We start from the raw sequence: 17206 nt of genomic DNA, 5'->3' as shown, positions 1-17206 counted from the left end.
TGCTGTGGAGGAGATTCCTGCGGTGGGTGGGAGGGAGGCCCGATGGTGGCAACATTCCAGCATTCCCACGCTAAGACTCCATGATTCAGGCGAAAGCATCTCGTGCTTTAGTTCTTCACTCATTCATTCATTCGTCCAACTTCCTCTGTATCTGCCTCCTTTGGGCGTGGTTTTTATTCTTGAGCCTTTTACCCTGACCTGGTCATTAGGAGGGGACCTGTGGTGGGTTCTCATCTCTCTCTTAGCAGCAGCTCCTTGCCTGCATTAGGGACGCAGGGATGTAAATGACACTCTGACCTTCGGTTACCTTTCCTTTTGCTGAGCTTCTTGGTATCCTCTCCTACTCTTCTTTGTGGGATGGCCCCTTTATTTTTTTTTAGGTTTCCTTTAGTGCCTTGTTTATATGATGAAAAGAGCGTGTAAAGAGTGGACAGATTTAGTTTGCTCAGACTCTTATTATTTTAATTTTGGATTATCCAAAAGCTTTTGGTCAGTGGCTCTCAATCATGGCTTCCCTTTGGAATCACCTGGGGAACTCAAAAAACATCCCGACGCCCAGGGCTCCCCCAGACTAATTGTATTAGAAATCTCCAGGGGGATGACCCAGGCACCACCATGCTTTAAAAAGCTCCCCGCGTGGTTCCAGTGACAGCAGAGGTTGACAGTCAAGTTTTGGGTTTAAACTAAAGGTGAAGTTGTGCAATTGCACTCTTCCTTTTTCTGGTTCATTTTCTATTTTAAATTAAAAAAGTGTACGGTGTCACGTGGATTAGCACATGTGTATCTTCCAAGGAGAGTGGTGTGCTTGGGTGGTGACTGCTGACTGGACCCTTAAACTTCCTTACAGTTTGGAAGAGTTTGCTGCTGGAGGAAGGGGTAGGGTGAGAGTCTGGACAGATGCCTACACATCTTCACGGTTGCTAGAAAATAAGACCTGAGGGGCCAGCCCCGTGGCTTAGCCGTTAAGTGCGTGCGCTCCGCTGCTGGTGGCCCGGGTTCGGATCCCGGGCGCGCACCGACGCACTGCTTGTCTGGCCATGCTGAGGTGGCGTCCCACATACAGCAACTAGAAGGATGTGCAACTATGACATGCAACTGTCTACGGGGGCTTTGGGGAGAAAAGGGGAAAAAAAGAAGGAGGATTGGTAATAGATGTTAGCTCAGAGCCGGTCTTCCTCAGCAAAAAGAGGAGGATTAGCATGGATGTTAGCTCAGGGCTGATCTTCCTCACAAAAAAAAAAAAGAAGAAGAAAATCAGACCTGAGATGCTTGGCTTCTGCCATCAGGTCACTTTCTCACAGCCAGTAAGTGGTAGCGTATATGTTTAGCGTGTGACCGGTATTTTGCATACATTTAGCTCTTTTAATCCCTGTATTAACTCTGGGAGGTAGTTATTTTTTGTCCATTTTGCGGATGAAAAATTGAGACTCACAAATAGTAAGTAAGGTGCTAGCAGCTGCACGTCTGGTGATTGCAGAGCTGGCAGCTGCAGGGTCTGAGGTGCCAGCGCTCACGATTCTCCGTGCTGCCCTGTGGACCTTTTCCCATTTCGATGCGAACAGAAGTCTGGTGGGCAAGGGGGACGTACTAGTGTGTGTGAGTCTTGTTTGTTCATCTTGCAAATTCCGAGGTCTCCTTTATTCGGTGCATTTTCCCAGAGCTCACAGAACTTTTGAAGTTTTTTAAGTGCCCCGCCCCCGCCAGTATCCCCCTGTAGAGAAGAGGCGGGCATTGACTTTATTTTAGTATTCAGGATTGATGTGCATGCAGAGTGAAAGTTATATACTCTGCTCCAGGTTTGTGAGACCTGGGAGCTTAGTGCTCCCCTGGGTGCGAGTAGTTGGCAGCGTTGTCTTTCGTCGGGGGCCTTTAGAATGCTCTTCCAAGGTGGAGGTGGCTGAGCTTTGCCCCACACACAAGTCCCCTGATCTCCCGGGACCAGGGGAGACACTGGGGGAGTGGTCTGTGGTCAAAGCAGGGTGTGTGACCTTGGAACAGGACAAAGCGAAGAGCTGCCCGGCATCATGGAGGGCTTGATAAACACTGCTCCCACTCTAGAGGAGGGACAGCTGAGAGGCTTCGGATGTAACTGAATCTGGAGAACTGGGTGGATTAAAATGACTTCTGTCCTGTTTCAGAGACATTTGACATCTTTAGAAAATTAATACTGTAATCCATCTTACCAGTACCAGTTTATTTTCAGTGACAATAAAAGCCATTGCCTTTTTTTGGAATTGAAAAGAAGTGTTGCAAATAGCTGGCATCCACTGGGAGAAATGAATGCACTATACAGGAAGCCCCACCTTAACGTCTGCAGCAGTAACAGAGCACTCATGAGTTCTGAGTAAAGCAGTGGCTAGCGTAGCTTCTCAGGAGACCGTCCTCTCACCGTGAGTTTGGACGTTCAGTGTTGAGCACATTGCTCCCTGTTCCGGGATCCCTGCCTGGGCTTCCTGTGCAGAGCCGGTGGCTGTGTCTAGAGCGGGGCCGAGCACGTTGCCAGGATATTTCACCGTCTTTCTGCTCTTCAGAGCAGATCTCTTACCAGATTGGTTTGAGATTTATCAAGGATTTCTGAGACCTGACTATAAATTTCAGGCAATGGCATATCTGTAGTATTTTAGTACTACAGGAAATTTAAAAAGAATTTGGGCAGAAGGTATAAACATTGCAAAATGATGTAGCCTACGACAGTGTAAATTAAGAGTTTGATTGTACTGACTCTCCTGCCCTCTTTTTCCTTTGGTGTTCTCTTAGAAGCCTGATGTTCTGACCACTGGGGCCGGGAATCCAATAGGAGACAAACTCAATATTATGACAGCAGGGCCCCGGGGGCCCCTTCTGGTTCAGGATGTGGTTTTCACTGATGAAATGGCTCACTTTGACCGGGAGAGAATTCCTGAGAGAGTCGTGCATGCTAAAGGAGCAGGTGAGAGCTCTATTCAGTTGTTGCAAAAGGATTGTTTCGTAACACTGGGGTTAAAATTATTTCTCAAAAGGCTGGAGCTCCTTTAATAGAAGTGCCAAATCTCCATTCCTGGGAGAAAGGAGGAAGTCCATCAATAGAGGAATTAGTAATTCAATGATGGTTAGTTCCCTAGATTGCACATTATATATAAAATGCTTTATTTTATTAAAGATAAAAGTAACCTTCCTTTTCTTCCATTATACAGTTTAGTGAAGAAATAAGAATATAGAAATACAGACACAGACGTACTGTAATTGTAACAAGATTTAGATGGTGCACTAACTGGATAAATACAGGAATGAGCTGTGCAAAATTGAGGATAGTTGTGTTAGGGTGATGGGTTTGTGGTGATTTTTCCTTTTGGTCCAAAACTTCTGTAAAACTTTTATCTTGCTTTTATTACAGAAACAAAAGATGGGGTTGGTGTTTCAAAGGAAGCTACACACTCAGTAGGAAAAAGAAAGCGTGATAGAAAGGAAGAGAACGTTTTTCTCTTAGCTGTTTACTTGGACTCCCAGTTAAGGACTTCCTAGTTTCTTTATTTTCTTGTCTTTCAGCTTCTCCAACGTTCTTTGCCTGGCTTTTCCACCATGGCTTTTGAAACGCTGTTCGGTGTGTGGTTTGGCTCTGTGGTGTCCTTCCTAAGTGTTTATTCTTTCTTTCTCTGTGTTTTCTCCTCCTCTCTGTTCTTCTCTTTCTCTCCGGGGTCCCACATGTAGTTCCAGGCCCTCTCGGGCCCTGTGTCCTTGGGTCAACCTTGACGAGCTACTTCCAGCCTCACCCATCTCCTCCTCTTGGCTCCAGCTGTGGAGCCCTCGGTTTAGCACTGAATGATGGCAGGGCTTTGCAGTTTGCTCTTGTCACTTGTGTGTGGACATCTCCCCTTCTCCCATCATATTGGAAGCTCCCAGTGCTAAACGATCAGTTTCTCTTGTCACCCAGATGCCTATTGAGGGCCTGATGGTCCGAGTGATGGTTTCCATGATGAAGATTTCTGTGTCTTTCTCTTTAGGGGCTTTTGGCTACTTTGAGGTCACGCATGACATTACCAGATACTCCAAGGCAAAGGTATTTGACCAAATTGGAAAGAGGACTCCCATTGCAGTTCGGTTCTCCACTGTGGGTAAGTCAGTGTGTTTGTGTGACTGGTGTTGCTTAACTCAACCCTGCATCTTATTTGGGGCACTTAAAACTTAATTTCAAAAAAAACTTATTAGACGATAGGAAACAAGCGCTTCTCCAAATTATAGCAAGGTTTTACAGTGGAAAAATATTTTAAGACATATAGGAAGTTACTTATAATTCTGTTTGTTGAGCTCTTAGGAAATCACACTTATGCAGAGGCCACCTCTGCAATTCTGTGACATTTGGAAAGAACTTTTACAAGTGGTTGCCTCAAACGAAAGTGTGGAGTGGGGATCTTAGTCAATAACCATGATAACAGCTGCCCTTTATTGAGAATTTACTCTGCCAGCCATGGGTAGATGCTTTCCTGACATTATTCCTAATCCATAGGTCTACTTTGCAAGGCGGGATTATTTCTATTTCAGTTTTCCTCATGTTACAGAGCTAGTAAGAATTAAATCTGTCATACTACACCACACACACCATGATGCATGATTAATTCTGTTTCTCTGTGAGTCTGTGTTTGTGCATTTTAAAAATACAGTGGGATGCAAAAGTAAATGAAATTAAGAATAAGAACCTATATTGTAACTCATTTTCTTAATATTAACCTCATAATTTTGACAACTCACTTACTCGCTTTATTCACTACCTTAATCTTTATAATTATTCTTTTATTTTAATTTCATGTTTGGACAAAGCTGCCTTATGTTAAATGGATAATCTCTTCACCTCTTATTACATATACTCTCATTACTCTCAATTAATTTATTTGTTTAATTGGTATACCAAATTAGCTGGTAGGTGGTAGAAATAATGACCCAGGTACTTAAACATCTAATTTACTTTTAGGAAATGGATTGGAAAAGATAGAGCTCAGTGTTTCCTTATGACTTTAGGCTTCTTGGATTCAAAGGACTCTGGCTTAGGCTTCATTTTTCCGATTTGACTCTTCTAGCTGGAGAATCGGGCTCAGCTGACACAGTTCGTGACCCTCGTGGGTTTGCGGTGAAATTTTACACCGAAGATGGTAATTGGGATCTTGTTGGAAATAACACCCCCATTTTCTTCATCAGGGATGCCATATTGGTGAGTGATAAAGTATTTTGCACTCTACGAATATCGGTTGATTCAAATTGATTTCAGATACTCTGTATAGAGTGGCATTTGAAGAGAGGCCCTGGGAAAGGCAAAAAAGAGAATTCGGGTTGGCTGGATTGCCTTTTTAAACACATTTTTCCATATTTAGTATTTTTTTTATGATATCAAATAACAGCAATTACCATTGGTCTTAGATTTGCAGTTTCAAGATTCACTGACTTAATGGAAATAGTCCAGTTTTCCTTGCAGAGCATGGAAAATTAATAAAAAGAGGTGCTTTGCCCTAGAAACAGGTAGAGGGTAAATTTCATTTTAGGGTTTGCAGTTTAAAATTCTAGGATTATATTGTTCTAAACTAGCAATGGGCGACTTACAATGTCAGACACCATAATTCCTGTAAACTTAGTTTTTGTTTTTTTTCTCTCTTTTTCCATTTAGTTTCCATCCTTTATCCACAGCCAAAAGAGAAACCCTCAAACGCACCTGAAAGATCCGGACATGGTCTGGGACTTCTGGAGCCTGCGTCCTGAGTCTCTGCATCAGGTGGGGCCACTTCTTTTTCACTGTATTATATCAGCTGGGATGGACCGTTGATTGTGCCTCACACTGTGTTTCTCCGGGTTTGGCTCTTTTATTAGAACTGATTTCTGACTTTCTTTTTGGAAGACTTCCTCAGATTTCGTCATCCTGAAGAGTTCTATAGACTGCTTTTTTTAATCTTCCCCCATTCATAGACCTTCAGTGATGCTAGAGACATTATTGATTGACTTTTAGCGATGTTAAGGATTAAAGTCTCTAGTGTGAGGTAAAGCTCTTTGTATTAGGGAAACGAGGGGAAACTAGTACCAAATGAATTCGCTATTAAAATAAATTTTGAATAACAAGTTAAGCTAATTTTCAGATTTGTTTGTGCTTTTCTTTATAGAATTCTGACCCGTGAGGTTAATGATTTATATTTCATTCTGCTTTAAAATTCTTCCATTTGTTTGTTATTTTTTATAAATGATAATAGTAACCTTTCCTCTGGGTACTTGGCTATGTTATTAAGGGATTTTCGGGAAACTTAGGCATGTCTTAAAAATCTAAGATGTTTTGATTTAAACTGAAATCTTTTAGGCTTTATTTTTCTGTTCCGTAGGTTTCTTTCTTGTTCAGTGATCGAGGGATTCCAGATGGACATAGGCACATGAATGGGTATGGATCACATACTTTCAAGCTGGTTAATGCGAAGGGAGAGGCAGTTTATTGCAAATTCCATTATAAGGTACGTGTTGCCTTTGGGGCAGGGCACAGGCTCCCACCACCCACGTCTCCTTACTTCTCTTGAGGACTGGGCAAAGATCAAGGCCTCTCCCACCTTTCCCTTACCCCCCACCCAAGGATGAGAAGTATTGATCTAGTTGATCAGTACCCTGAGTACTTTGTTGGCTGCTGCCTGAGTGAATAGATTCTCGCTGCCCAATCAGAAGAACCGTGTGTGGTCTCTTTGGTCTCTCCTTATCATGTGGCCAGAGGGCAAGGCACACAGCTGCTTTCAGTAATCAGGCTTTCTTCTCCTTCTGGACCATGGGGGCTCTGGCATTAATGTTTGGAAAAATACTTGCTTGTGCTGGCTCTCAGGTATAATGTTGCTGGTGCTGGCAGGTACACGTTGAAATTCTTTCTCCCTGGAGTGGGAAGGACTAAGATTTGGTTTGGGCTCAAAGGTAAGGAGATAATACAGGCCTCCAGACTAGGCAAAAGGAGATTTCTGCCTGTAGCCTAGGTTTCTAGAGCTCTTTGTTGGAGTTTGGAGATAAGCCTTAGCAAACAGTAAGGTGTTATATTGCCTTGCCTTTGCTAGCCCTGAGTCACTGTTCTGAGCATCCTTTGGGGCCCAGGAGGGGGCACTGAAGCAGAATTGGGGCATTCCTGTCTTTAAAATACCAATCTCACCATCACTTTCAACATCGGATGCTGTCTTTCCAAAAACATTTCTTCTAAATTTTTAATTCATCTATCCATTTGTTACCGTTTATTGAGGGTATACTATGAACAGGGCAGATAAGTAAAATCAATTACAAGTGTCAGAAAACAACAGTTCTCCTTTTTACATTTGCTTTCATACAATCAGATCAAATCAGTTACCTTTGGGGAAGCTTTTGAGAACCTTTTAATTAATTGAAGTATTTTAAAGGGCTCTCTCTTAGTATGATCTTGGCATTTGTTAGAATTAGCAATATTCCAGAGAACACTAGAAGGTTCTTGAAAAACCTCTGGTTGCCTAAGAACTTGTTTCCCAATACTGCTGCTAAAATAAGCAGAGACAGAAGTGGACCATGACAAATACAGTCTCCCTCTTAATGATATCCCACAGACCTGTTTTCTTCTGTCCTGTCTTAATCTTTATCTGAACAACTAATGTAGGTATATCAAACAGGAGAACCGTCACCCCTCTTTTCACTTATGACTTGGGTATATAATCTTTGGCCAGGAACAGCTTTAAGAAACAGTTGACCCATTGGCTTGTAATTGCCAAAAGGAGCAGTGTAGCGTCACTTACAGCAGGACTAAATGATTGTATCTGGGACAGGTAGCATGGTTGGTGGCTTTCCTGTTAGACCAGTCTGAACTCAGATCTTCCCTCTTCCGGATGCCTGTGACTTGGGCGTATTATTAAAAGTTCTCTGAGTTCCAGGTTTGTCTCTATAAAACTGGGATGATAATACCAGCTGTCCCTGGTCTTGGAAAGATTGGATTGCTTGGGGATCTTTTCAGCAGAGGGCCCTGAGGTAGCCTGAGATCTACATGGATTCATCAGTCTGGATTATTCTGACCTAAGATTATTCTTTTCTAAGCTCAAGAGAGTCAATTAAAATCAGAAGGTGTTGCAGTATTATTGCACAATGTAGTGTATTAGCTCTCTGGGTGATCTGCAGATAGTGACCTCCATTTTTTAATCCTGAGGGTGGCTTTCCTTCTGGTCTAATAGTAAGAAGGGTTCAAATCTCACCACTGGCCAGAGAGAGTTGAGATTTCTGTGGTAGCAATGGACCAGGCTTCCAGAGTTGACTTTTGCTAAGGAAATCTCTCCATGGCGCTTGGCTTGTGGGAGATCTTTCAGAGTAAGATATAGGTGGGGAACCTACTGAAGGGCAGTAGGTGTGATAGTAGGAGCACTGGTGAAAGTGACTTAACTTCTCTGGGTCTTAATGGCTTGTTTGAAAAGTCAGAATACTAATTTTGCCTGCTCAGAGTCAGAGAACTGGTTCAGAGTGACTGTCCTGAAGTTCTTTTCAGCTCTCTGAACTGTGATGCTATGGTTTCTTAGAAAAAATAAAAGGAAGAGAGTGGGGATGGAAGGATACTAGCTGAGCGCAATCTCAGTAACTGATTTGAGCTATTATAAAACAGGGAATTAAAAAAATTACTTCAAGCAAAAAAAAGAGAAGTCCTTTAATTTTATTAATCATTTGTTTATTGTTAAAATATATTTTGATTTTTTTTCTGATTCGAAAAGTAACATGAGTATAAAAATTCAAATAATAGCCACTCTGGAAAACAGTTTTTAAATTCCTCAAGAAATTAAAGGTAGAATTACCATATGACCTAGCAACTCCATTTTGAGATATATACTCAAAAAATCCACTGAATGGACACTTTAAAATGGTAAATTTTATGTTATGTAATATTTTATGCCAAAATTTTTTTTGGCTTGTTTGAAGACAGTCATGCAGCATTGTTTATGTGGGTGAACAGTTGTAAATAAACTATATGTCAACAATTAAAAAAATTCAAATATGGTCATGCTTCGCTTAATGACAGGGATATGTTCTGAGAAATGTGTCGTTAGATGATTTCATCATTGTGCAAACATCATAGAGTGCACTTACACAAACCTAGATGTTACAGCCCACTACACACCTAGGCTACGTGGTGCTAATCTTATGGGACCACGGTCGTATATGCAGTCCGTCGTTGACCGAAATATTATGCGCTGCATGACTGCAATATAGAATACATAAAGGGAAAGATAGAACTAATCTTAAATATGAAATGTGTAGACAGATTAACTGGACATTTAAAGGAATCAGTATAATCAAGTAGAATTTCTTGTTGATAAATTTATATTTGTATCAGATTTGAACAGTGGAATTATCAGTACAAGGAAAATCCAGTCTTTGAGTAGTGTTGCTCATAATCCTTCAATGAATTACTGATTTAAGTTCAATAGCTTTGCCAATAAGTTTCAGTTTGAGCTTCTTTCTTTCATTCTGTAGACTGACCAGGGCATCAAAAACCTTTCCGTTGAAGACGCAGCAAGACTCTCCCAGGAAGACCCTGACTATGGCCTCCGGGATCTCTTCAATGCCATTGCCACAGGCAACTACCCCTCCTGGACCTTCTATATCCAGGTCATGACCTTCGCTGAGGCGGAGACTTTTCCATTTAACCCGTTTGATCTTACCAAGGTGAGTGAGTTAACAGCTAGATTGTTTTTTGAGTCTCTCCTTGCCTAACTTTGAGACATTTGCAGTCAGGCATTCACAGTGACAGGGACGTCACCCATGCACAAGTGCAGCAGGGCCACCTTAGAGTCTCCTCGCTCTCGGCTGAGTCCTCGCCGGCATCTCTCTTCAGTCCTTGTGGGATAAGTTCACTGGGTTTGTCTAGGTGGCTCCATCTGTTCTTAGCGATTCTGAAAAGCTGATGTCCCTTTGCCCAGGGGAGGTGTTGATATTTACCGTTTACTGTTGTGAAAGATCCAACCAATGTACTCACCTTAAGTTCTTATCATTTTATTGGATTAAAAAATTATTATTTTCACTTACTATCATTGGCTTCACTGTATTTGAAAGCTTAGTTTTTATGGGTACTTTAATTTCCTTCAGTTGGTGGTCTGGTAATTGTGAATATGACATTATTTTTAGGTTTGGCCTCACAGCAGCTACCCTCTTATCCCAGTTGGTAAGCTGGTCTTAAACCGGAATCCAGTTAATTACTTTGCTGAGGTTGAACAGATAGCCTTTGACCCAAGCAACATGCCACCCGGCATTGAGCCCAGCCCGGACAAAATGCTTCAGGTAAACCTGGTGGATGGAGATATTCTGAGGCAGGAGTGTGTGAGCGTGACACACACACAGTGTGTAATTTGGCATGACCTTTATATGAAGAATTAACTAGAACATCACTTAAACTTTAATCTGGGTCTTTAGTTCCTGTGGGACTGCATGAAACATCCTTAGATGGGCATTAGAATACAAACCAAATTTCATTGTAAAATCCCTCGATTTGTTAAGACTTTGACATTTAGTCTCTTAATTTAAAAAATGTTGTATTAGCAATGCCTCGTGTTTATAGAGTGAAGCACTCTTTGTTCGGTCTGTAACTGATGGGAGGGAATACAGTTCATTGATTGTAACACCTTGGTCAGCATAACTTTATTCATTTCTTCTTCTGTGGTGATGCTTGAATTTTTCCATCTGTAGAAGGAGATCAGAGATTATTTTTATGAACTAAGGCAATGGGTTAATTTAACCTTCTGTCTTGTTAATGTTTTGGGCACTCAGGATTTTTTTATCACTCTGCAAGATGCTCTTTCAAGAGTACAAAGAGTGGAACATTCTTTGGACCAGAAATCAGTAGGAAAATAATTGGCTTGGTAATTGTTGAGTAAGTCAGTCTTTGGTGTTTTTGGACCATGACCACAAAACACAGGTTAACGATTACACGCTAGGGCAGGCCACAGTGACTGATGGCTACTTCTTATGTAAGAATCCAATTCCAGTTCAGGTGTCGCCCTCTATGGAGGCAAGCTAAGATTCCCTTGTTTTTTTAATATTAACTTTTTTGCTTTGACATTGGGAATATCTGAGGCTTTTATAGAAAATAAGTTTTTCATTAGTTTTTCGTTCAATTTAACTATATAAATGGAATACCTATCTACTGTGTGTGATAGATAACAGATATTAAGACACAGAATAACTGTGATGTAAGGCAGAGTGCTGTGGTGAATCATAAGGTGGAGTCTTGGCTGATGGGAGGACGATGGCCAAGTTTGAGAATGAGGTAGCATATGAGATGGCTTTTGAAGGATAGATAGGATTTCGATTTTCAGTAGAGGTAAAATGGGGCCAGGAGAGGGACGGCAGTGTGGGCGCAAAGGTGGCCCATGTGGAGTGTACTTACACGGTAAGCAGTCACTCTTTCCTGACTTAGAAGAAGTAAGACTGGACAGGTACGTTGAGCATATATCACAGGGACCTTAACGCCTGAGTAGAGGTTTATACCACTGTTGGCCCTTCTAGGAAAAGAAAAATTTTCTTCAGTTTTGGGACTGTGATCTGGTATATATCAAGTAGAATCACTCCTGTTGGTTATAAATAGAAAAGGAGGGAACTGGGGGTTGGGAATAGAAAAGGGAAGTGAAACGGATAGGATTACAGAGGGTGAGCGGAAGTGCTTGCCCCAGACTGAAGAGCAGAGGAAACCAAGACGACGTGACCTTGGGCCCGAGCCTTCCCCGAGGTGGGGGTTGGAGGGGAGCTGAACTGTGTGAAGGAGAGGTTAATGGGATTTTCCAAGGCTCGAAATTGTCCAGGGTAGAGCTAAGGCTGCATAGTCTGGGTATGGAGGGAACAGGTTGAGGAATACAAGATCACCAAGGCTCTTCATGAGAAGCCAGGTCATCGTGAGTCTCTGGGACCACAGGGAGACCTGGGGCAGTTCGTAGCTCCGAGTCATATAGTTAGAAGGGCTCTGATGCACTGGATGGAGGCCTGGGCCCCCAAAGGAAAAGGACCCCATAGCAAATATGTATTCTCTGCAGCAACAAAAAACAAACGTGTAAGACATGTCGTTGAAACTCTGGGGAAGAGAGGCCTGAAAAAGGACGGTAAATGGAAATCATATAATTCCATTAGTGACTTGAATTATATGAATTATAAGAACGAGTCATATAATTTCTATCAGTATTAATTTCAGTTATGGCAAACATATATTTTAAATTTAATGTGCTGTCTTTATAGTTTTTTTTAAGTGTTTAAAAAAGTGTTCGAAAGAGCTTTTTTGGGGTCAGTCAAGATATCAATTCTCAGCCTAGTTTTTACAACTTCTTGGGCCATTTAGCTGTGGGTTCTAAGGCCAGGGAGCATGTTAGGAGCCGTACACAGGGAGGGCTGTTGTACTTCTTTTGGCATTTGTTGAGCAGTGAGGAATAGTTTAAGGTTTTTTGAGTAGGCAAGCAGCATAAGCTGTGTGGGGTTGTAGGAAGATTCTTTTGGCAGGAATGTGTAGGATGATGTTGGAGGAGGGACTAGAAGTGGAGAGCCAGTTAGGAGGACTTGGAAATGACTCTGATGAGAAGTAATGAGTGTCTGAGGGTGGTGGTAGTTGTACAGTAAATGGACAGTGTTCCCGGTTACCTTGTAACAGGTCACGTTATACATTTTAAAACTTTGTCATCCAAAGTGATAAGCCAGACCAGGGTGAAAACGACACAGCTGTATAAGGCACGTCACGGAGAGACAGTCCCCAGGCTCCTGATGAAGCAGGTGCCTCCTTTCCTCACCACCACACTCTGCAGTTTGCAGGACTGGAGAAGCTGTTGCCCGATTCCTTGACTGGGAGAGCCTTGTTCTGCCTTCTCACCCGGGTCCACAGGGGGCTCTGGCACAGGGCCTTGGGGGAGTCCTGGATTCGAGTCAGTGTCAGCGTCTGGCCTGGCTATGCCCATTTCCTGACCTTGACTTCGTGAGTCTCCACCCACAGGTGGGGTAGGGTGGCCTTATAAACATAAGGTGACACAAAACCAGAATTACGTGATAGAGGCTACATCCAGGAGCTTGATTGTGTCTCCTATCCTGTAAACTTGGTAAAGTTAGAACACAGCTTAGCCTATTTTAAGCCAAAGGAGGCAACTAGCTTCCAGACAATAGGTTCTTAGTCATGGTGGCGTGACAGTCACCTAAATATTACATTGGACTATTTGAAATGATATGGGAGGTAGTCACTCAGCCAAGAGCAAATGATTGACAGAACAGTGAGACTGGATTCAGCTTGTTGGTATGAGTGATTTGGTACAAAATAATAGCATAAGTTGCTCTATTCAACTTGATTTTTGTTTCGGCTCATAGAATTAAGGATATAATAATACTCTTTCAGATTCAAGGCCAGTGATAAAGTCAATGCAAGAAAACTGCTCATAGAGTAGAGCTTTGAATAATGAGAAAATTTAAATAATTGGATACTAAGATTAATGAACAGTTAATCATAAAGCATTTTATTTCAACACTAACTGAAAGAGATTACAAAATGCTTACATCCTGCCCTGGTATCTATGTAACGTAATTTAATCTTTGATTCTGGACCTTGGGCATTATAGAGCCATCATTCTGAACCACAGCTTTCTTTGTGTAGTACTTTATATCCAGAAAGTCTCAGAGCTCAGAGTGGTGCTGACATAATTCAGAATGCAACTTGGGAGGTAATTTTTTGAATAATTTCCCATACGGTTGGTTTTGTAGTACTTTGCTTTTTGTTAAGAGCAGACGGTTGATCCCTCCCCTGGAGTGGGAGAGTGGGGTGGGGGTGGGGGAATGGAATTAGTTCACGCTTCCAGTTCATTGAGTTCTAGCAAATTGATTTTACAACATGATACCTCCTTGAGAATGGGAAATAACTCATTACTTGAGAAAAAAGGAGGTATTGTCTAGAACAGATGTGAACCCTGTGTTCATTGCAGCGTTATTCACAATAGCCAAGACTTGGAAGCAACCTAAGTGCCCATCAAGGGACGAATGGATAAAGAAGATGTGGTATATGTAAACAATGGAATACTACTCAGCCATAAGAAACGATGAAATCCAGCCATTTGTGACAACATGGATGGACATTGAGGGTATTATGCAAAGTGAAATAAGTCAGAGGGAGAAGGTCAAATATCGTATGATTTCCTTCATTAAGTAGTAGATAATAACAACAACAAACAAACACATAGAGACAGAGATTGGATTGGTGGTTACCAGAGGGGAAGGGGGGAGGGAGGAGGGCGAAAGGGATAATTCGGCACATGTGTGTGGTGATGGGTTGTAATTAGTATTTGGGTGGTGAACATGATGTAATCTATGCAGAAATAGAAGTATAATGATGTACACCTGAAATTTATACAATGTTATAAACCAATGTTACTGCAATAAACAAACGAACAAAAAAATAGAACAGATGTGAAGATGCGTGGATGTTTGGCCCTGTGGCGTGAAGATTAAGGACTGTTCCGTTAGGGAGAGCTCATTTCATAAGAGAGAGGTGGCTCTGCTCTTTCCTGGGGGGTTGGCAGGTTCAGTGGTCACCACATCCAGAGTGCTTTGTGCTTGAATTTTTACGATGAAGTTTTCAGACTGTTCCTGTCTGCTGTGTTACTGCGCAGTCATCGTCTGTTCATTTCTAACTCTAGGGCCGCCTTTTTGCTTATCCTGACACGCACCGCCACCGCCTGGGACCCAACTATCTTCAGATTCCTGTGAACTGTCCCTACCGTGCTCGAGTGGCCAACTACCAGCGTGACGGCCCCATGTGCATGTTCGACAATCAGGGTAGGCCTGAGACACGGGCTCGCCCAGCAAGGGCAGAGCGCACTGCTGCACAGAGAGAGGGCAGGACGCCTCGCCAGGCCGTGGGTTTCAGTCTGGCCCCCGGGGGCCTCCCGTCTGTGAAGATGCTCCACGGGCGCTCCTGGCAACCGCGACCTTTTTGCCCAGCAATGCAGGTTTAAACTGCCTGAGGACCCTCCCTCCTTTTATCTATTGTATATGTTGAGAGCGGGCACCTCAGGTTTCGCTTGCTTTCCATCCAGTAGTGAAAGGCGGGGGGAACATCTTTCACTGGCTCTTGTAGATGAGCATCCAGCTTAGGGGTTGGTTTTAAAGACTCCTCACGTGGTGCGAAATTCCTCAGATCACTCTTAAATCACCAGGACTTCACCTCTTGGAAGTGCAAAGCCAAGAGTTCGTGTCTTTGTGTCTCTGCACTTTGCTGGCGGTGGAGGAGCAGGTCTAGCTAGAATTTGGAGGGGTGGGCTAGGTTAGGATAGGGGAGACAGCAAAGCAGGGGGTTCTCCCCGACCTTTTTTGTCCTAAGTAACTGAATTCATGTAAATCAACTGGTGAGATGAGACTTCACTGCATTTTGGTTTTTGGTCATTTATCAAATTTATGATTTTTTCTTTTAACTACTCTTTTTGGTGCCATATATAAACAGCCTCTATTTCTGATCACTTGTTCTAATTAGAGACTGCTTGGTTAATGTTTTTTGTTTTTTTTAATATTCCACAGTTTAATATATATCTTAGGTGTTTTTTCTCTTTTCCTATTTAGGACACATGTTTTAGCAATAGGCTGCTTACACTGATCCCTTCAGAAATTTCACTGATGATTTATATTTATAGCCATAGATGTCTGTCAAACAAAGATGATTTTTCTGTGATAAAAATAGTACATGTGCTCTCAAGGACATTTGGAAAACATAAGGGAAAGAAGAGAAAGGAAAAGAAAAACCCACTACAGTCCCAACACACAAAGGCCACAGCTGTTGCATTTTGCTATATTTCTTGCCAGTCTTTTCTGTGACTATTTTTTATACACTTAAGATTATTTTGTGTATATAATTTTGTGCCTTGCATTTGTAACCATTGTCACTAAGCCTTTTCCATGCATTTGATAGGTTTACGTGCTCACTAACCAGTTTCATTAGGTGGGTGCAGTATTTCTGCTCTCAGGTTCACAGAGGTGTGGGGTGTGTTGTTGCCCAAAGTCATTGATACTTCCTGTGTCTGTTTTCTGCATTTTTATTCTGAAGTGATTTTTTTTCACTCATATTCCTCGGTCCTTGCGTTATTGAGACTGGGTGTATCAGAGAGGTTCATGTATATTTTGAAACTTCATTAATCAGTAATCGCTTTGTGTTTACCATTCTTGTTTATCATTATAGTGGCATATATAGGGCAGAACTACTTAAGGATGTATTTTGACACACCCTTTACCTGGTTTTAAAAATAGAGCATTTGGACTGTGCTCTTGAAGTTTGGTAGAAGAGCTTAATTAATCCCAGTAGTCAATGACTTGAAGACAACTCCACTTTGAGTAAAGCTCAGAGCTTATTTGGAAATAGAATTTTTAAATTACTCAAATAGGCACACTTCAAAGAGCTTATTCTTAATGAAGAAAACCACTCTAGTGGCTGTTTATTGGAGCCCTTGGCTTTTCATATAGACGTGGCTGACCGAGAATGAATTTCTTGGGCTAATAATTGGGCCCCATAATAGTACGGTGTCCCACCTCTTCCTGCGTGCACTCGGTACTTTGACCAACTTGATATGTAGGCACCCGGATTATCCACTCTGGATAGCCTCTTCTGGCAGCCAGCTGGGTAAAGTTGCAACCCCAGACCAGTTTGTTCCAACTACTTAGTATGTTTCCGGGCCACTCCTTCTGTTTAGGCCGTGTATGCTCAGATGATTCAAGCTTCTGCTAGTATCAGCCCAAGCAGGGTGTAGTTAGAAAAATGAATATGCCAAAATGAAAAACAGCCTCATAATTTATTCCAGAAGTCATAAAAATGTTTTGGTTGTATTTGTCATTTTTTTCCTACAAGTCTACATAAATGAGTGCTGACATACTAGAAATATCAAATTAAAAAAAATCCCTTTTTTATTCATCTGTGGAGGGAAGTGAAAGTCAAGCTAGAATTGAATAGTCATAGTCAGTGAAGGAAAGAGACCCTAAGAATCTTAAAAGCCTTTAAGGAATAGTAAGGAGCGTTCCGTAATGGGGATGTGGTACGTGCTGGAATGGCAGAGATGCAAAGCCCAGACCCCAGATCCAGCACTGACAACCGTGGGACCTGCAGCAGTCCGTGAATGTCCCAGGGCTCAGTTGGTGTGTCTGTAAATTGAAGGAGCACAGCTATAACTTTCAGTTGCTCCCGAGGATTTTGTGATTCAGTGTTTGAATTGAGCCCAAGCCCCAAGGAAGCCCT

General features: G+C 42.1%; 1 protein-coding gene across 1 annotated transcript in view; it reads left to right on the top strand.

The window, feature by feature from the left end:
• CAT (catalase) overlaps window positions 1–17206 on the top strand; it is a 48495-nt gene that overhangs the window by 20852 nt on the left and 10437 nt on the right. The window contains exons 2-9 of the mRNA XM_004436848.3: window positions 2758–2929; window positions 3981–4091; window positions 5052–5182; window positions 5633–5737; window positions 6333–6458; window positions 9454–9645; window positions 10105–10257; window positions 14628–14766. Coding sequence (XP_004436905.2) covers window positions 2758–2929; window positions 3981–4091; window positions 5052–5182; window positions 5633–5737; window positions 6333–6458; window positions 9454–9645; window positions 10105–10257; window positions 14628–14766 — 1129 coding nt within the window. The remainder of the gene's footprint in view (window positions 1–2757; window positions 2930–3980; window positions 4092–5051; window positions 5183–5632; window positions 5738–6332; window positions 6459–9453; window positions 9646–10104; window positions 10258–14627; window positions 14767–17206) is intronic.

This window comes from Ceratotherium simum, chromosome 34 (genome assembly GCF_057802395.1).
Source record: "Ceratotherium simum simum isolate JZ-2026a chromosome 34, ASM5780239v1, whole genome shotgun sequence".
Lineage (NCBI taxonomy): Eukaryota > Metazoa > Chordata > Mammalia > Perissodactyla > Rhinocerotidae > Ceratotherium > Ceratotherium simum.
The sequence above is the reverse complement of the archived record's forward strand: the minus strand, read 5'-3'. Positions and strand labels throughout refer to the sequence as shown.